Here is a 21,805-nt window from a genome sequence, read left to right on the forward strand (position 1 = left end):
TGATGGCAAAAATTTCATGGTCTAAAGATATTGAGATCATAGACTATTCTCTTATCACTGTGGAGTTATGTTAGAAATCAATATCAAAAAAGATATTTGAAAATAACCCACGTATTTTCAAGTGCATTGTGACATTTACCAAGAGAGATCTTTGGCTTAGCCATTGAAAGCCTCAATAAAGTCAGAAGACAAAAAACGCAGAGGGTGATTGCAGAAAGAAAGGATTTAAATGAGAAATTAATATCAAAATAAGAAATTAATATCAAAGATACTTTTTAAAAGCCCATATATTTGGAAATTAAATGACTCCTTTTAAATGATGGGTGTATCTAAGAAGCTGTAACAAGGAAAATTAGAAAATATTTGTAACAGAATAAAAATGAAAAAAGACTGTACCAGAATTTGTTGCATGCAGCTGAAGCTGCTGTTTTGGATTTGGTTTTGTAGGGTCATTTCCTTCCTTCTTTTGTTCTCTTCTGATCTGATGACTGTGTTTAGTGTTGTGCTTGGATTTTTTTTCTTTTTTATATGTGTATCTTTTATAGTTTTTTGGCTTGTGGTAACCATGAGGTTTTGATATAGCAATCTCTCTCTACATACACACACACACATATGTATATATGATTGTTGAAGTTGCTGATCTCTTAATTTCAAATGCATTTCAAATATCCTGAATTTGTACTTTCCACCTCTCACAGTTACTGGTTTATATATTTATATTTGTGTGAGGGTAGTTTCCTTTATTATATGTTTGATTTATCCAGTGAGCTTTCCCATTTTGTAATGTTAGTGTTTCTAATTGTTGCCTTCTCTTTTTCATGTAGAGCAGTTCGTTTAGCATTTGATTTGGTGGTGCTGAATTCTTTTAGTTTTTGCTTATCTGTAGAGTTTTGATTTCTCACACCAATCTGAACAAGGCCTTTGCTGGGTAGGGTATTTTTTCACTGTAGTTTCTTCCCTTTCATCACTATAAATATATCATGCCACTCGATTCTGGCCAGTACAATTTCTGCTGAAAAATCAGCTGATAGTCGTATAGGGATTCCCTTGTTGGTTATTTATTGTGTTTCCTTCAGTGCTTTTAGTGTTTTCTCTTTGGTCGTTAGTTGTCATTAGTTCCGTCGCTGTGTCTCTGGGCCTGCCCCTCCTTGGGTCAGTCCTAGATGGGACTTCGTGCTTCCTGGACTTTGTTGGCTGTTTCTTTTCCCATGTTAGGGACGTTTTCAGCTATTGTCTCTTCAAATATTTTTTAGGCCCTTTCTCTCCTCCTTCTGGAACCCCTATTATGTTATTGTTGGTGTATTTGACAGAGTCCCAGCAGCCTCTTAAATTGTCCTTTTTTCTTTTCATTCTGTTACCTTTATTCGCTTCCATAGCAGTGGTTTCCAGCACTCTGTCTTCAAGCTTACTTATCCATTCATCTGCCTCATTTATTTTGTTGTTGAGTCTCTCTCATGTATTTTCATTTCAGTTGTTGTATTCTTCATCTCTTTGGTTGTTCTTGGTATTTTCTGACTCTTCTATAAACTTGTTGTACCTTCCTGCTCTGTGCATCCATTACTCTTAACTCTTTTCTCGGATAGATTGTCTATCTTCATGCCATTAGTTGTCATTTTGGGTTTCTTTCTTTTTCCTTCCTCTGGAACATATTCCTCTGCCACCACATTTTGTCTAAATTTCTGTTTGTATTTTTATGTATGTGGAAGTTTAATTATGTTTCTCAACTTTGGAGAAGTTTCCTTCAATAGGGGCTGCCCTGCTTCCCTGGTGGCTCAGAGGTTAAAGCGTCTGCCTGCAATGCGGGAGACCTGAGTTCCATCCCTGGGTTGGGAAGATCCCTTGGAGAAGGAAATGGCAACCCACTCCAGTATTCTTGCCTGGAAAATCCCATGGACAGGGGAGCCTTTTGGGCTACAGTCCATGGGGTCACAAAGAGTCAGACACGACTGAGCAACTTCACTTTCATGCAGATACTTTTCTGTGTCTAAGCAGTACATTTCGCTCTTATTACCCAAGGTCCAAGGTCGGTTCTGACCTGAGTTTGCAGACTCAGTTCCATAGGGTGCTGTTATCGTAGTTTTCTTGCTTCTGGTGTCTGCCCTCTGGTGGGTGAATCTGGTCTAGAGTCTTGTACAGGCTTTCTGGTGAGAGGCCAGTGTCTGCCCCCTGGTGGGCAAGCCTGTTCTAGAGGCTTGTGGAGGCTTCCTGGTAGGAGAAGCTGTTGCTTGCCCACTGGTGAATGTAGCTGGGTTGTGGTTCTCTGGTGGGCAGGGCTGTGTTAAGGGCCATGTCTATAGGTGACCATGGGCTCAGAAAGTCTTTAGGCAGCCTGTCTGCTAATGAGTGGCCAATACTTTGGCCACCTGATGTGAAGAACTCATTGGAAAAGACCCTGATGCTGGGAAGGATTGAGGGCAGGAGAAGAAGGGGACAACAGAGGATGAGATGGTTGGATGGCATCACCAACTTGATGGACATGCGTTTGAGTAAGCTCTGGGAGTTGGTGATGGACAGGGAAGCCTGGCATTTTGCAGTCCATGAGGTCACAAAGAGTCGGACACGACTGAACGACTGGACTGAACTGAACTGAACTGCTAATGAGTGGGGCTGTCTTCCCGCCCTGTGGATTGCTTGGCCTGAGGTGCTCCAACTTTGGAGCCTACAGGCTGTTGGGCAGGGCGTGGTCTTGCTGCTAATTACCTCTAACAAGAGTTCAAGTAGAGGAACACTCCCCAATAACTCCCCAATATTACCACTGCCAGCTTTTATGACACCAGAGAGAGCCACGGCTGCCTCATGCCTCCACAGGACACCCTCCAAGACAAGCAGGTAGGTCCAGCCCAGTCTCCTTTGAAGTCATTGCTTTTGCTCTGTGTCCCTGTTCTCATGGGACCTTGCGTGCACCCTCCACGTGTGGAGTCGATCCTCCAGTCCTGTGGAACTCCTATAATCAGCCCCTTTGCTGTGAAAGCCAAATGCTCTGGAAGCTCCTCCTCTCAATACCAGACCCCTACGCTGGGGAGCCTGGCATAGGGCTCGGAACTCTCTCTCCTGTGTGAGAACTTCTCTGATATAATTGTTCTCCAGTTTATGGGTCAGGATATGGAATTTGATTATATCACAAGTGTGACTCTCCTACCATTTTGTTGGGCTTCTTTTTGTCTTTGGATGTAGAATATCTTTTTTGAAAGGTTTCAATCTTTTATCCACGGTTGTTTAGCAATTAGTTGTGATTTTGGTGTTCTCGTGAGAGGAGGTGGGCTCAAGGTCTGTTTTCTCCACCATCTTGTCTTCAGTCACATACATAAAACCTGGTTTTTATTGAATTCTAGGTTAAAATATAAGAACTGTAGCAAAGACTTTATTAGGGAAAGTTGAACATGCACTGTATTATTAGATTTGATAATATTTTATCAATGTCAAATTCTTTGGGACTGTAGTATTGCAGTTATGCAAGAGAATGTCCATATTCTTCAGAGATATGTGTTTAAATATTTAAGGGTGAAATGTTACTATGTCTGCAGTTTACTTTTACATGGTTCAGCAAAGAAGAAAAACTATGTGTATGTGGTGCATAGAGACACATGAAATTAGTGTAGAAAATATTAACAATTGGTAAAGAGTGTCAATTTTGCTGTAAGTCTGAAATTTTTCAAAATTAAAAGTGGAGTTAAAGCCAACAACATTGAACACTGTATCATTTAAAGATGCATATATGTGTGACAAAGCTGTATAATAGAAAGCAAAATAAAGTTTAAGATGATTGTTCTTTTTGGGGGGAGCAAGGAATTTAGAGAGGGAGAAGCCAACATAGCTCATTTCGTGTGTTGGTAATACTGATTTGTGCCATGGATTCATGAGTGCTTATTTATTTTTACTATGACTTGTGACTTACATATATATGATATGTTATTTTGTATATAGCAGATATTATATTAAAATAATAAAAGAAATGAAGAGATTGAATTGATTGAATTAACTGTGCCATGCAAAAAGGAGAAATATTTCATGACACACTGTATCTCGGAGGGAGAATTTTTTAAAGAGTAGGATGGGATAGAAAGAGGAGAACACCTGTGTGATTTTCTCTGACCCTATTTCCCAGACTTATTTGACGAAGGAAACTCTTTTCATATAATATACCTTGAAGTACTGGAAAAGGAAATGGCAACCCACTCCAGTATTCTTGCGTGGAAAAATCCCATGGGCAGAGGAGCCTGGTGGGCTGCTGTCCATAGGGTCACAATAATCAGACATGACTTAGCGACTAAACCACCACAAGGGCTATTGAATTAATGGTCTCAGGAGTCCTTTTGGGAAAAAAGAATACAAGTGAACTTATTTAAAAAACAGAAGTAGAGTTGCGGATGTAGAAAACGAACTTATGGTTACCAGGGAATAAGAGGGAGGAGGGATAAATTGGAATATTGGGATTGGCATATACATACTACTATATATACAATATATAACTAAAAAAAGAGTGGATAAATGTATATGTATAACTGTTTCACTTTGCTATACACCTGAAACTAACAACACTGTAAGTCAACTCGATTTTTTTTTTTTAAAAAAAAGCCCTTTTGGGAAAAGATGCTGAAACAGGACTAATAAGAATTTTAAAATTTAGCCTGTTGATAAAAACAAACTTTATTTCTTAATAAAAATAAATACTATCTGTCTAGTTAAATTAATGAAAACATTTCAACCTTGATTTTAGGAAGACAGTTAGCTTCTTATTAACTATCCCTGTTCCATCCTGAATATTTAATTATGAAATGATTTTTTTTTCTTTTTATGAAACAGTTACAAGAAGTTATAGTCTTTGGATTTTAATTTTTTTCTACAACTAGACTATTTACCATCTTCAAAGTGAAATCTTTAATAACCTAGAGTCCTATGTGTCCATTCATGTTTAGGCAGAGCCTTCACCAGTATAGTGGTGAGGACAGGCTAGCTGTTGCTACAGAAATAAACCCATATCACAGTCTTAATACTTAGCACTTCTTGTCATAGCCACCTGGGACAAAGGGCTTTGCTCCCTGCAGGGATCTTTGCTGTTGGAATTTGTACTGTTTTCTAGTTGTTCCATTTGGGACATTCAGCCTCCTCGGTCTCTGTATCAGGTTAAACCAGATGAGCAGAATTGCCTTGGGAACTTCAGCCTGGAAGTGACCCACATTACATCTAGTCATAGTACACTGGCCAGAACTAGTCATGTGGTGCTGTCTAATTGGAAGGGATTTGGGAAATACAGGGCAGCAACTGGTCTCTGCCATAGATAATAATACTAGGACTAAATTGGAATCGTGGGAAGCTTGACAAAAAGATAATTTATGTAGGCATAAATGCTTATTCATACACTATGCTTATTCATAGTGGGAATTTCATCTTTAACCTACCTCTAAGATGTTGAAGATCACAAATAAAAAGTTTTTTTTTTAAATAGTATCACTTATTTTGGGGTAGTCTATGCAGGTCTTTTCCCCTTTGGGTTGAATGTAGATAATTGGGATATGGTGTATAAATCAATCAACAAAAGCAGCTGAAGGAGGAATTATTTACATAAAATTAATCTATACATTAATATTTTTCTGTCATCTCTCCCCCGTTATGGTAGCATGAAAACATTCCTTTTGAAGACAAGATTGCATCAGTTAAAGTGGTAAGTTCATATAATAGTAAGCTCAGTGTTATGATGTTGAAACTATTCATTGGTTAATTTACATGTACATGTAGTGTATTGAGAGAAGATAGGTCGAGTAAGATAATGTAATGCACGCACTGTTTTGTGTAATAGAAAATTTGGTCTCTTAGATTTTTATCCAGGAAAAAGTATGTTAATTTGAAACCAGTGTGTATTCAGGATTACTCTTCATAAGAAAACATTATATCAATTTTCTGAATTCCCAGTGCCTTCTAGGTACTGAGAATACAGATGGGGATTAAGACAGCAATGTCCTAATCTATCTAATGGAGCTTGCAAGTCATTATAGTTTTCTGTGAGCATTTAAACATGGGATTAAGTGTTAAAGTGTTAGTCACTCAGTTGTGTCTGACTCTTTGTGACCCCATGGACTGTGTAGCTCTCCAGGCTCCTCTGTCCACGGAATTCTCTAGGAAAGAATGCTGGACTGGGGATCTTCTCCAGCGGATCTTCCCTACCCAGGGATTGAACCCAGGTCTGCTGCATTGCAGCCAGATTCTTTACTGTCTGAGCCACCACTAGGGAAGCTAAGGATGGCAAAAAGGAAAAAGTAGAATACTATAAATGTATAGAACAGGGAATTAAAAGTAGTTTGCCTCCTTGAGGAAGTGATGCTTTACCGGAGGCCTCAAGGGTAAATAGGAGCTAGGTAGACTGAGGGGGAACCCACTCTAGTACTCTTCCCTGGGAAACCTCATGGATGGAGGAGCCTGGTAGGCTGCAGCCATGAGGTCTCGAAGGGTCAGACACGACTGAGCGACTTCACTTTCACTTTTCACTTCCATGCACTGGAGAAGGAAATGGCAACCCACTCCAATATTCTTGCCTGGAGAATCCCAGAGACGAAGGAGCCTGGTGGGCTGCCATCTATGGGGTCGCACAGAGTCGGACACGACTGAAGCGACTTAGCAGCAGCAGACTTAGGGGGAGAGCTTATGAGCATTATAGGTGGAAGGAACAGGAACAAAGCCCTAGAGAAAAAGGAACATGTAGAGCATTCCAAGAGCTGAAGGAGAACCAAAAGTATACTTAGAACAAGTGGGAAAGTGGCAGAAAAAAGGCAGACTATCTAGGCAGAGGCCAGACCTGCAACTTCTTAGAGTTTTAAGGACTTTGGAACTTATCCTCAGGGCAATTGATTGAAAATTCTTAAATACTTAAGCAGGGATGTGGCAAGATCAGATTTTAAATTTTAAAACATTATTGTGTTGAAAATGTGTGGAAATATTCTAGAGAAAAGCAAAAGTGGACATACAGAGAACTATTGTGAGACTTGCCAAATTGGGATGAGAGATGAAGATATTGTAGATAAGGTAGTGTTTTACTTTTAACTACTCTGTAAGAGATGTGTTAAAGTTTGTTTTGAATGGTGGACATAGTATTTTCTTTGACTTCTTTTCTCACATTTCTCTCTTAGGATTTTCTGTGGCATCCAGAGGTTAATGGTTCTATGAAACAGTGTATCAAAATGTGGACTGAGGTCTGTATTTGAAAATATGGCCTTGCTGGTTTTGAGCAGTCAAATTTTGAAAGTTCATTCTCCTATACTCACCTGTCCTATTCTCCTCTACTTTATACCAACCTTCTTGATTTCGACCATGCTAGATTGATTGTCACTTTAGGGAGAAAACAAAGTTTTGATCCAGTGTCTGTGGACATTACCATTCTAACCTTGTGGTGATTAGGTTTATACAACACTTTACTGATTTAAAGCTTTCTTGGTTTAAAGCTTTCTGTTACTGTTGTGCATGTTTGCATGCTCAGTCACGGCCAACTCTTTGCATCCCTATGGACAGTAGCCTGCTCGGCTCCGCTATCCGTGGAATTTTCCAGGGAAGAAATACTGGAGTGGGTTGCCATAGCTCAGTTAATTCAAACTCAGATAATCTTTTCATCACAATACACATTTTCTTGAGCAGTTTTCCACTTTGTTCTTCAAACTTATGTCCTGATACATCTGAAAAAAAATTTTTTTTAATATCCTTATTCCTTTTTATTATTACATTTGTGACCTAAAAGTCAAGCCTAGTGTGTTTTGGCTCATAATGTTTGCAGATAAATTAGATGTAAGACAAGAGTGCTGTTAACCTCAGAAAACCCCTAACTTATCACAAGTCCACTTTAGAATTCCCACAGTGTCTCCATACATCTCCTTGTCAGTCCTTTAATTAAACCTTTATCCTTTCCCAGAGATATTTGCATTTGGGATGGATAAAACAATATTTGACTTTGTTGGCCTTGTTTTGCTTAATTACTTGTGTTGCAGTGGTATTTTTCTTTGCTTCTTTTCACAATAAGTGTTTTAATATGGCAACTGTAACACATTAAATAGAATTTTGTAGGATCCAGTGAGAACCTAGTCAACATTTTTAACTTTGTTTCTTTGAGAAAATGTTTAAGTTTTCAAAAAACAAACATACAAATAACTTTTAGAATTCAACTTTCTGGAAAATTTGAATCTCACATAATTTTGTTTTGTTTTTATTAATATGTTTTTAAATGTCCAGAAATAAGAATAATGTTATTTGTGTATTTCAGATGATTTAAACATGTGATTTATATTTATGCTGAACCTGAAAGTATATCCATTAGAGTTGTAGAAATTCACAGTTAAACAACATCAGTGTAATATAATTTAGAATTCAGGCAAGATCACAAAAACCTCTGTTATGACTAAGCTGAAGATACATTGCCTATTCAGATCTCCTGTTCTTACAATTTGCTAAAACTTGATTTTGGAGCTTTAGGTTCTATTGTAAAATTCCTTTTGATTCTTGGCAAAGAGGAAGTATTCAGCTTATTTGGATAAATGGTCATGTAATTACCTGAGATTGATTAGTTGACTGGTTTTAATTATTCAAGGAGTATGTTTGTATGCATATATTCATGTATTTTTTACTGTTTCCATAGTAAGCTGCTAAATCCTGATAATACATATTTTTATTATGTCTGTACTATAACTAGCTTTGTTATCGGTATTAGGCATGTGGCTGGGAATTAGCCCCAGTCTTAGCCTTCAGGGAGTGTGCAATCTAGAAGATAGACTAGACTTTCTTATGAATGAAGTGATAATATGAAGGGTAACAATAGACTTGGCCACAGAGAACTATGACAGCACCATGGGTAGAGGCACTTAGGATGAGAGTTGTTTAGAGTATAGGTGAAGATCTAAGAAAGCTTTACAGAGGAGATAAGAAGAACATTGGATTAAAAAGATAGGAACTGAAATAACCTTACAGATACCTATAGGCAAAAAGCAAAGTTGAAGTTAAATAACTCCACTGTTATCCAACAGGTATTTATAAATCTTGTCATATTTTAGGCCTCAAGCTAAACACTGCTGATACTTTGATTAACATAACAGAGTTCCTCTCCTCAAAGAGCTTCTAGATGACTGGCAGATATGGGTAATTAAGGAACCCAGCAATTTAGAGTTATTTCCATAGATGAATGGTAAGCATTAGGTCTGAGTTACTTAGATGGGTTTGGGGAGTCTTGGTATGAAGTGAGATGATATTTGAAGTGACTTGAATAGAAATAATTGAATAGACAGCAAGTGTAGATTAAAGAAGAGAATGTGGGAATGAAACAAAAGATTCTGAGAGAAGGCAATAAAAGAGGTAAGGCAACAAAAGCAGAAGAATAACTGTAATATAACACACAGGGAAGGAAAGAGTTTTAAAAGTGGATAGTAGTGTCACTTTAGGAACTATATAGGATAGACTGAAACTACAGGACTTGGCAATTCAGAATTCATTAATGGGCTCTGAGGGAGGTTTTAATGGATTATTAACTCAAAATCAAAACATGATAAATTGAGGCATAAATGAGAAAGAAATTAGCACAGTGAAAGCCGAACACCCTTCCGAGTAATCTGTTGGTCAAGAGTGAATGGGAAGCATTTGAGAGTGAGACAGAATTGAAGGCACGTTTTTTGAGGATAAAGGTGAGTTGACATTTTGTGGATTGAGAGAAGGACGAAGAGAAGAGGGTGAAAGGGATAATTCCAGAGTTTGAGAAGGTAACTTACAGACATAGCTCCAGATGTGGGAGGAGATACAGACTCAGAGTGACAGGTTAGCCATTAAGTAGAATAGGGACACATTTGGTTTACTCTTCGTCTATCAGAAGATGATAGACTGTGTGAGTATATGGATAAAGTTGTGAGAATGGAGCAAGGAAGGCAAGAGCACACAGACCAGATGAGTTCTATTTTCTCTGTGAAGTTTGAGGATTAGGCTTTATGCCAAAAGTGAGGAGGAGGGCAGGAGGGACCTGTGTAAGAAAAATATTTAGTATGATTTGGGATAGCTGCTGTGAAAAGTGAGGAAGGGAGCCACCTACAGATGAGGAAAAAGTTTCTGTAAAATAGCAATATAAAATGGGGCATGCTAGCCTGGAAACTGGAATATCTAACAGGAAATAGACTAATTTTGTTATTACATTTCTCTGCTTTCATAGTTCTCTACACTTAGGATGTTTTACCTTCATAATGAGATTGTAACTGTCACTTCTCTTTTTGTATATGGCTTGGATGTTTTCTGATTTCTTACTTTTAATCGTTTCTTGCACACATATCAGGTCTTCTGTGTTGTGAAAAGTGCATTGAACTCAGTAGTCCGAGACTTAAGTTCTGGTTCTGTCTCTTCTAGGCCTCAGCAATACCTATAAACCTGAGTCTATAGCCTTTTTTAAAAAATAATATATACATACGTATATGTATACATATGTATATCTCCCTGCCTGCCTCACAAGTGGCAAGAATCTATATTAAAATGAGCTAATTTAAGAGAAACATTTAGTAAATTACCAAGTACTATGCAGTTGGCGTGTGTGTGCTCAGTGTCTTTGTGACCCTATGGACCAGAGCCTGCCAGGCTTCTCTGTCCATGGGATTTTCCTAGCAAGAATGCTGGACTGTGTGGTCATTTCCTCCTTCAGAGGATCTTCCAAACCCAGGCATCTCCTTTGGCAGGTGGATTCTTTACCACTGAACCAACTGGGAAGCTCTATATAGTTGGTAGTATTATAAATAATATAATTTGGATTAGGTGAGGATTTCTACCAAATTTCTCCTTGTTTATTTTCCACATTGTGGTCTATAATAGTCCATTAACTTTGTTAAATACACACCAGACCAGCTTTCCCAAAAGATCTTGTCTCTTAGAGCCCTACTTTTATTTAACACTATAACTGTGTACCCTGTAGGCTTCCAAAGATACTTTTTAATTGGCTGACATAATATACTAGAGCTTTACATGATTTACTCAGAATTCAGAGTAATATTAGGCCATATTAGATTTTAGTAGTGATTTTTTGGTTTGGGTTTTATCTTCAGTTCAGTCGCTCAGTCATGTCAGACTCTTTGCGACCCCGTGAACTGCAACACGCAAGGCCTCCCTGTCCATCACCAACTCCCAGAGCTTACTCAAACTTTTGTCCATTGAGTTGGTGATGCCATCCAACCATCTCATCCTCTGTTGTCCCCTTCTCCTCCCGCCTTCAATCTTTCCCAGCATCAGGGTCTTTCCCAATGAATCAGTTCTTCCCATCAGCTGGCCAAAGTATTGGAGTTTCAGCTTCATCATCAGTCTTTCCAATGAATATTCAAGACTGATTTCCTTTAGGATGGACTGGTTGGATCTCCTTGCAGTCCAAGGGACTCTTCAAGAGTCTTCTCCAATACCACAGTTCAAAAGCATCAATTCTTCAGTGCTCAGCTTTCTTTATAGTCCAACTGTCACATCCATACATGACTACTGGAAAAACCAAAGCTTTGACTAGATGGACCTTTGTTGGCAAAGTAATGTCTCTGCTTTTTAATATGCTGTCTAGGTTGGTCATAACTTTTCTTCCAAGGAGCAAATGTCTTTTAATTTCATGGGTGCAGTCACCATCTGCAGTAATTTTGGAGCCGCCAAAAATAAAGTCTCTCACTGTTTCCATTGTTTCCCCATCTATTTGCCATGAAGTGATGGGACCAGATACCATGATCTTAGTTTTCTGAATGTTGAGTTTTATCTTAAAGAACACCAAAGAATTAGCCATACAAGCTTCATGCCCTCCTGTGTAGTCATACAACCATGTAAGGTTTTAAGCATAGGATGTCCATCTTGTTGTAAAAAGAATCTGATAAGGAACCCTAGAAAATTAAAATGCATTTAAATGGAAGAAGAACTTAAGGGAAAAAAATTAAGTAATATTACTTGTATTAATCTCCTGAACTGACTATAACACTATTATAAAGATTTTTCTTTCTTCAGGATTCTGTTGCAAAGCCCCATGTGATTGTAGCAGGAGCTGCCACAGTAAGTTATTATCTGTATTCTTACATAAATGATTTTTGTTTCATATACTTAAGAACATGCTAAGAAAAAATTAACTTATGCTAAATAGAATTCTTGATTATACTTATATTTTAATTCTTATTTCTCTTAATTAGATTGATAATTTTAATAAAAAAGATCTGAATGAACTTAGGAAATTTGATGGTAAATGTCAATATTATTTTTACATCTAAAATTACATTCTTTTTTCTTGAATGTTATACTTTGAAAGTCTAATTTTTTATCCGCTCTTTGTAACTGCCTTCATGTATTTCATGAAATAATTGACCATATTTTATTCTAATATTGAATAAAAACAGGAATTCTCTTAAAATAAGAACCTTTTTTACAATAGAGGAAATTATATACTTTCATTTTCCTGTGATAAATACTGAATTAATGCTTAATTTTTACTTCCTCTTAGTGGTCTATCAAGATTCACAATGGCAGCAATGAAGCACTTTCCCAATATAAAATGAATATTACCTCCATAGCACCACTTTTAGAAAAATTGGCAAAGACTAGTGATGTTTATTGGGTCTTACAAGGTAAAAGTAATGAAAAAATGTCATTTGTATGTGTTTTGAGGCTTGGGTTTCTATTATTTATTTCAAGAAGCAAAATTACTACTTTATGAGAATAAATTTTGAAGTAAGGTTTCCAAAATTAGAGTAAACTTGAGCTCTTTGGTTTCCTATTTTGAACTTAAGGAACAGATAGACTAATAAATATAATAAGTAGAAAATTAATAATAAATTCTCCAAGGAGTCTCAGCAGTTAGAATAGAACATAACAAAGAGAATAAGTCCTAAAGGCAAATTAGATGCTTGCCTTTGATTTTATTTCTTATCAAGTTTTTATTGTGATTGGGATATATAGAAAAAATTATCTGGTTCATAATATTAGACTCATTGGAAGTAAACATTCTTTGGAATTGACAGAATATATTTAAATTTAAGCCATCTAGTTTATACTTGGCAATGAAATTCTTTAAGAAAAAGTTGACATTAGATCAACTCACTTCAGTTTATTGAATGCATTATTTAATGCCCTGCACAATATGAAATGCCTCGGGTATTTTAGCAATTTAAGTTGTTTGTCAGAAACTCTTATGATTATTTCTAAGTTTAATGTCAAATTGAGAGAAATAACAAGGATGGTAATAATCTCTTCCAAAATCCCTATTTCATTTACAGACATTCACCTTTCTCTTACTAAAGTGAGAAAAAGTTAAATTTAAATGATTATGCTAAGTGGTAAAAAGCTTTGATCATTAGTAATATTACCTCCTAATTGTGTGAATAAAGTTTGCAAAAATTAAGCAGCAAAAGATTGACTGCTATTCTTAATTAGGCGATCTTCCATAATCCAGTTTTGAATTCCCGTTACCTGATATAATCCAGCATCCAAAATTTTCAAACTCTTAAGACATGCTAGAACATAAAAATGTTTCCTAAAAGTTGTGTACCTGAGAGAGAAGAGGTATAAAAGTCTTAATTTGAAGAGAGGTATAGATTGATTCAAAATTTGAATAGGAAGTCTATTACAAAATCTTGGTCAACTATTTTTAAAAAATGGTATTAGGTGCTTGGAATTCTCAACTTTAACAACAAAATATGAAATGCAGTTAACTAACTTGCATGATTATAATTTCTACCAGTAGGGACTTATAAGTGTATTTTTAAAAATATGTTTCATGTGCAGATCCTGTTTATGAAGATCTATTAAGTGAAAATAGGAAAATGATCACTAATGAGAAGATAGATGCCTACAATGAAGCTGCAGTCAGTATTTTGAATAGCAGCACCAGAAATTCTAAATCAAATGTTAAGGTGTTCAGTGTTTCCAAATTGATTGCTCAAGAAACCATCATGGAATCTTTGGATGGCTTACATCTTCCTGAATCAAGCAGAGAAACTGTAAGAATTCTTTTATCTGTCAGTAGGGACCATAATATCTAACCTATAGCTATATATCACTATAACATGGTAATATATAATTAATTTAATTGCAGTCAATTATTTTCAGTTTTTCTGTCTAGACATAGATCTAGAAATAATTTGACTTTCCATCACCTAGCTGAATATGTAAGAGTTTTTGTATACTCTAAGGAAGAAGGTTATGGAAGGGAGGAAATGTGACTTCATTTAGTCAGTGCTAGTTACTCTTAATAATTATACCTCGTTTCATAAAAAGGTTTTAAGTCCTCATTACACTTATGTTTGAAAACTACTGCTTCATGTTCTCTTTGCCTTAAACCTTAAAATAAAATTAAGCTTCCGCGAAGAGCAAATTTTAATATGGAGAACAATTTTTTTATTATTTCCTTCTAATTCTGATACCCTAAGCATTAGTCATGGTACAGAGTAGATACTGAACAACTCCAGATTGATGGGTGGGAAGGGATTTTAGTTTAAATACAAAAGAGAACTGGATAATTATAAATTTTCACACATAGTGCAACAGATAAAGCGGTGGTCCTGAATCTTTTTGAGTATCACATAAACCTTGTATCTGATAAAAAGTAATTGTTCCATTCCTCTCCTGCAGAAAAATGCATATTTGCTTACACACACACACACTTCTCCATATTTTTTCAAGGATTTTGTGGACTCCCTAGAACTGGTTATGAACCTTGAGATGGAGTTTATAGACTAGTGTCTGCAAGAGTTCCAGGCTCAGAATCTTCTAAAGTCTTAACGCTGAGAGAATGAGATTTTCTAAATGGCTGAATACTTTGAATGCGTTAGGCTTAAGTAGTATAATGACCTTATAGTTCTAAAGGTTTTGAGAACCATGAAGTTTTTATAAAACTGAATTTGACTGAACCTTCATCCAGAAAGGCTCCTGATAGCTTGCCTAGAATATTTTATTATGATAAAACTATGTTGAAGATTCTACACTTCAAGTTAGAAACACTAAAACTATTGAATCCCAAGTGGTCCATAAACTTGTAAACCAAATGAAAGGCATATTATAAATATTGTTAGCTAAGAGTTAATCATTTTTGGTGGCAGTTACTCTACATTCTTTTTTCATATCTAAAGACTGGAAGTGTATCTTAAGTATCTTGGTATCTTCTCTATTGAACATCTGTTAATTAAAATTATTTGGTCCTTGACATCTGTCTGTTTTTGTAACAAAAAGTCATGGCCCATTAACAGTCATGAAATCCGTATTTTTTTCTTTTTTTAAAGAATAGAATAGAAAAAACTCAGATGCATTCCAAGTAGTAAGGATGGGTATTGTTTCATATATATATTCATATATATATATATATATACACACACATATTCTGAGTCACATTACAGAATGAACTTTCACTATGGATCATAACCCAAGAAGTTTAAAAAACCCTGAACTAGTTATTTACAGATTGAAGGACTATCATTATTTACATGATTGTTTGGGAAATGGTAGTAAAAAGTACAAAAGCATTTTGGTTTCAGTGCTAAAGTCAGTTGTATTCACAGGAGAAAATCTAATGGGAAATATATTACTGACAAGATAATAACGAAATCACTTGATTTGTTCACAGAGTGCAATGATTCTTATGAACGTGTATTGCAATAAGATTTTGAAGCCTGTAGATGGTTCCTGTTGTCAACCTCAGCCTCCTCTTACTCTCATACAGAAGCTAGCTGCTTGCTTTTTCACTTTATCTATTATTGGATATTTAATTTTTTATATATTTCATCGTAATGCTCATCGGAAGAATAAGCCTTGTACTGACTTGGAAAGTGGAGAAGAAAAGAAAAATATCATCAATCCCCCTGTGTCTCCATTAGAAATACTTTTACAGTCTTTCTGCAAACTTGGCCTGATTATGGCTTATTTCTATATGTGTGACCGGGCAAATCTATTTATGAAGGAAAACAAATTTTACACACATTCAACTTTCTTTATTCCAATTATCTACATCTTGGTTTTGGGAGTATTTTACAATGAAAATACCAAGGAGGTAAGAATCATTTTCTTTTTAGCTCATGTTATCCTTCTCATCTCATTATAAAGTCTGGATTAAAGAATTAATACCATTTATCATGCCATCATATACAAACATTTACATATATAGAAGAGGATGAAGGAATATTGCAGTTGTACGTCACTTAGTGGACTCTTAACTGTTCCTTTTTTGAAACATTTTGGAGAAAGTTCAGTTTCATAAAGATTGTTGAAAAGTTGGAAAATAATGACTGTGAAAAAGATATTGTGACTTGGTGTTATTTTGTCTGCCTGAGGATGGAGAAAGTAGAGATGCTCCCAACTTTGTGATGGTCCACAAACATGAGATGTTATTATCTTTTATAAGTTAAAAGTATATAATTACGCTAATAAACACTTTTTCTATTTATATATTTATACACTCAGGCATGCACACACAAATTTGAACTTACATAATAATGTGGACACTGTTAAAAGTGTTCTGAATGCCTATTTTAGCTTTGCTGTAGTTGCTCAGAATATAAATGTAACTCCTTTATAAGTCATGATTTATTTGAATTAATAAATTCTTTTGTAAGAAATAACTTTCATATGAGGATGATTAATCAGTTCTTCATCTCCAGTGGGAATATCCTAGAGAAAATAAAGTATGATAGTAGAGCTTTTTTCTTCACAGTACAGTGTAAGAGAACTTATGAGATTTTTTTCCAACTCAAATCCTAAGGTTTTCTTAAAATTATAAAATGCCATTTTTTAGATTTATAAGCACATCTGTCACAGTTTAAAAAATGATATAAAACCATAAGTATCAACTTAAATATTTAAAATCTATATTCATTTTTTAATTCATATTATACTTAAATAGTTTATTAGCTCTTTTATCAAGAAATTAAATGACAGTCTTTAACTGTTTTTCCCCCAAGGTTCTTTTGAAAGAAGCATTAATTTATATCCTATAAGAAAAATTTTAACATACTTAATATATTCTGTCTAAATAGTAGCTTCATGATGAGTTTTAAAACAAATATTGATTATTTTGCACAGACTAAAGTATTAAATAGAGAACAAACAGATGAATGGAAAGGCTGGATGCAGCTTGTGATTTTGATTTATCATATCTCTGGAGCAAGTACAGTAAGTATTTCAAATTTAAGTTCAGAAAATATTTAAGTTAATAAGGAATATTTAAGTTCCTCACATTAAGGTGAGGAAATAAAGTCACTTTAATGTTTCTTTTAGAGCACCAACTCTTTGTGTTTTATATTCTCTACCATTTAGAGACCCATCTTATTTCCCACCCAATCTTTCTGTCTTCCCATTTCTCTCCTACCACCTAATCTGAGAATGTATACACTTAAAAGCAAAAGAATTATTTTTTAAAAGATAAGGCAATAATTTGTTTGTATTTACCTGACATTAATTTTAGTGTAGTAGGAACAATCATCCAAGGGTACTGTTTCATGTCATCCTGTTAGAAAACTAATTTAAGTTATTAAGAGACTTTCTAGATGATACTTAGTTGCAAAGGATTTAGAATAGGCAAGTTACTATTAAAAGAAATCAGATTAGATGATTATATTTTATATTCTACCCTTCATTGTATCTTAGCAAGTTTGAACAACCATTTTTATACTTTTAAAGTTTAAAAATGCAGAACTCTCTTGCCCCAGTATTCAGAATCCTCAGATACTGATGATCTGCTGTTGTTGACTGTGTATTATGTTCCATACCCTAAGTATTACTGCTTCCATGAGATGGAGGACCCTTCCTTAGCTCACGTGCCGTCTGTTCCTGGCCAAAATCATTTTTCCCTCAACAGTAGGTGTCTTTTTAAGTCTTTTAGACTTAGGATTCTCATTAACTGGGGACACCTCAGATTTGGTAGGGGTAGAAAAAAATGTATTCAGAATTGTAACACTAGAGCTACAGTTAAAAAGCTTTTAAGAGTGAACCTAGGTATCTAATAACCACTTTTCACACTTTTTAAGTGAAGGTAAAAATTGATTTCTATAAAATATGTTTTAAAAATTTAACAGATTCTTTCATAATTTGGGAACTATTGAACATGAACTGGTTTTTGTTTTATTTGCTTATATAAAGCACATGTCCATAAACAGTAATTTAACATAGAATCAATATTATATTGAGATAATAGGGGAGATTTGCCAGAAAGAAAGTGTTTTGAAATTTCCAAAGCAGCAGTTAAGATAAATAATACTGGGGTTCATCAGATATCTCTTAACAATTGGAAAATACTAATGTTATTCTTCATGAAGTCTCTTTATTTTCAAAAATTGCTGGTAATTTTATGAATGACTTGTTTAAAGGGTAAAAGGCAGAGGGAAAAGTATAACTTTAAAACTGAAGTTGTACAGCTATAATATGTATATTTGTGACAGCAGTAAAATTCCTGGGACACTGCAGCCGAAGGGGACCTAGTAAGTTCAAGGAATTGTGGACGAGCCAAGACAGGAAAAGAGATCCAAAGCAAGAAGACATGAAGATAGTAAGGATTAGTTTATAAGCCTGGTTCAGAATTTGTAGAATAAATTTAGCAAGTTCTCTAAAAAGTAAACAAAGACGAATATTGAGTCATAGAAATAGCTCTGACACATGAAGAAATATTAGATTAATTTGGAGGCGGGGTGGGGAAAGGTTTGAGAGGATGTGGAAAGGGTTTTGTTTTAAGAAAATGCCGCTTAAAGACATAATTAATTGCCGACATATTAAAGAGTAATAGTACTGTTTAAAAAAAAAACACCCAAAGCAGAAAGTATTAATGGCAGATTCAGTTTTTCAATTCAGTGATTCCAGAAAGCATTTTCATAAAGGGATGAAAGCAATTTGTCATTCTATTATAATCATTTGCCAAGTTAACGTTCTAATACGTCTTAAACTACATCCCAATTCATTCTAAGTTACAATTTAAAAATATCTATATTCTGGAAAGATATAAAGATCATTTGTTATGATTCACATATCCCTATTCTTTTATATAGAATTTTGTGGTTAAAAATTACCTGTATCTACATTTGGCAAAGCATAATCAGCATGGGTTATAGCATATTTTGGGACTTGATTCTTGGATATTTGTGGAATTACCCTCATTAAAAACTTTTTAATTGTCATGATTATTTTAATTACCTTACATTAATGTTTTACATTTTAAGTAAAATATGTCAAGCTTTAGTTGTGCTTATAGTAAAATAGAAACTACGTAAAAAATTACAGAGAATTATTAAAATAATCCAGGTGGATTGGTAGATTGCAATTGTTGGTGTAAAAATTCCTTTAAAACATAACTTATATCAGATATAGGTAAACTACTGTGAAATATAGAGTGTGCAGCAAGTTAGGTATATACAGTAGATGACTTTGTGTTCCATTGTGGCTTTTTCTTCTTTGGGAGTTTGTAAGTAACTTCCCTGAAGGGACCTGAATAACAGGTCTTAAGGGAAAATTTGTGAGGCTAGAAAAAGAACAGAACAAGAAGTCAGCCTTATTATTAATTCTAATGAAGTTGGATACTAAATACATTTTTAATACTAACATTTTGTTGTAATATTTGACTCCTGAAAGACAAAAAAGGAAAACAATTAAGATTAAAGGAAGCTAAAGAGGAATAAAAGCTAAATGCAGTGTATGATTCTTAAGGTTCCTAAATTTAAAAAAAAAATTAATAATAAAGGATATCACTGGGACAATCAAAGAAATTTGTATATGGATTGTACAATGGATGCTATTATATTCATGTTAAATTTCTTGGGTGTTATAATGATAATACAGTCATGTAAGCAACTATTCTTAGGTGATACTGATAGTTGCTGAAATTTCTAGGGATTGTGTCATGTGATCAGCAACATACTTTTTAAGTAGTTCAGCATAGTAAATAGGTGTTTGTTGTACTATTCTTGCAACTATTCTGTTGGCTTTATCTTTAAAAAGTTGAAAGCATTATATAACATTTGCAATAATGCAGCATTGGTAGAAACTTGGCAAATTGTTGTGATAGTGTTTAATTCCATTTAAATGGTTGCATTTCCTGTTTAAATACAACTAAGTCTCAACATTGTAGGCCCAGACCCATTCTTGAAGGGGCTCAAAAGCACATTTCATGGAGAGTGGTTTACATAATTGGGAATGATTAGCCTCAGTTTGACCTCTGTTTATAAATGCTTACCGAACAAGCAGATGTAAAAATGATAAAGGACATGCATATGGCTCTAGAGCGAAACTGTCCATTTTGGTGGCCACTGGCCACAGGTGGTCATTGAGCACTTGAAGTGCAGTCAGAATTGAGATGTTCTGAAATGTGAAATATGTATCAGATTAAGTATGATTCATTTGATAAATGAATACAAAGTTCACAAACCTACTATGAAAAAATATGAAATGCCTCAGTATGTGTTGGGACGATATAATATTTTGGATATATTGAGTTAAATAAAATTTGTTTATTAAAATTAATTTTACTTATTTCTTTTAACTGTTTAAATCTCTGGCAGCCACATTAAAAATTTGACACACGGCTCGCATTTTATTTCATTGCACAGCACTGCCCTAGAGAGCTTAAATTGGTAGCTTTTACATAGTTTGATTTCCATTTTTCATGACAAGGAACTTTATAGCAATTAATGACCATCTGAAAATGGAATGGATTGCCTTGTGAATTTGTATGTTTTCCACTATTAAAGGTGCTCAAATACTTGAAGGAAATATTTTAAAGTGCATTCAAGAATGAGGTAAAGATACAGGTTTGGATTAGAACAGTTTTAAGGCTCTTTCAATTCCGTGTTCCCACCTTCATCCCCATGATTCTAATATGTTACACCTGCACTGAAAATTTCCGATCTAATGATAAGACATTTAAAAAGAACTAATAATGAAGAGCAATAAATAAAAAATCAGATATGTTTGTGCTAAAAGACCTCAAAGGAAGAAGAAATGACTTTCATCTGAGAGTAAAAGATTGGAAAATTTCACCAGGGCTCTCAAGAAGAATAGGATATGTATAAATATCATGTGGTTAGGAGAACATTCCAGGGTAGAATGAGCAGGTAAACAAAGGAGAGGTGACAGAAAAACACAAAAAGAACCAGTTTAGGAGACAGAGAATCTAATGGTTTGGCTAAAGTGGAGGCTCTATTGAAGAACTTATAATTTATTATAATCGGCTGTTTCCTTCCAGAAAAAAATGTTATCCCTCAGAAAAGATAAAAGAAATGTTCAAGGATGCATTCAAGGATACATACAAAAGATGCAAATGTTCAAGGCCTTATAAAATCTGTTTAAGGCATCTGCTCAGTTATTTTATCCTGCAAAGTATCACTTGGGGAAGAAATACTTAGCTAAAGTGGCCATAACCAGTGTTAATGCTGGATAATTACAGAGATGATCAGATGAGTCAATCAAATAGAAGCAAAAAAAAAAAAATGTTTACATAGATTTAGTAATTATTCCTAAAAGAATGGCTTTATTATTACAAATGTTGGATGTCACTGAACTAGTCTTTTAAAGATCATTTTAAAAGGCAGCACACTACCTGTATTGTGAAATAGTGAATAGACAACTAAGGGTCGTGGAGAGGTGCAGTGACAGTGGTTTAAGTTAAGAGAATTAGGACTTGTAAATGAAATAATATTTCCAGTGACTCCCATAAAATATAGATGAGAAAGGTATTTCATTCAGCTTAGACAGAAGTGAAGATGTGATGCTTTGAAAAATCATGGTAAAGATGAAACATCGAAGAAGGAGGGAAAAATAAAATTGTTTTATAAAAGATTAGAAGGGAAATAATATTTCTGAATTATGTTTGCATATGTTTTTTAAA

The 21,805-nt window shown here is 34.8% G+C and overlaps 1 protein-coding gene across 20 annotated transcripts in view; it reads left to right on the plus strand.

The window, feature by feature from the left end:
• The window catches only part of CASD1 (CAS1 domain sialic acid O acetyltransferase 1), a 53,952-nt gene that overhangs the window by 14,536 nt on the left and 17,611 nt on the right, over nt 1-21,805 (plus strand). For 16 of the 20 annotated variants that reach the window (XR_014066079.1, XR_014066080.1, XM_081531486.1 and 13 more), the window contains exons 4-10: nt 5,618-5,662; nt 7,122-7,184; nt 11,968-12,012; nt 12,455-12,578; nt 13,735-13,949; nt 15,569-15,991; nt 17,020-17,109. Coding sequence is in view for 18 of the 20 variants with exons in the window: in XM_081531486.1 (XP_081387612.1) it covers nt 5,618-5,662; nt 7,122-7,184; nt 11,968-12,012; nt 12,455-12,578; nt 13,735-13,949; nt 15,569-15,991; nt 17,020-17,109 (1,005 nt within the window). In the remaining 2 variants the exon portion in view is untranslated. The remainder of the gene's footprint in view (nt 1-5,617; nt 5,663-7,121; nt 7,185-11,967; nt 12,013-12,454; nt 12,579-13,734; nt 13,950-15,568; nt 15,992-17,019; nt 17,110-21,805) is intronic. The other 4 variants (XM_081531481.1, XM_081531480.1, XM_081531483.1 and 1 more) reach the window with 1 other exon arrangement.

Source organism: Giraffa tippelskirchi, chromosome 10 (genome assembly GCF_054371585.1).
Source record: "Giraffa tippelskirchi isolate mGirTip1 chromosome 10, T2T-mGirTip1v1.2.pri, whole genome shotgun sequence".
NCBI classification, from domain to species: Eukaryota; Metazoa; Chordata; class Mammalia; order Artiodactyla; family Giraffidae; genus Giraffa; species Giraffa tippelskirchi.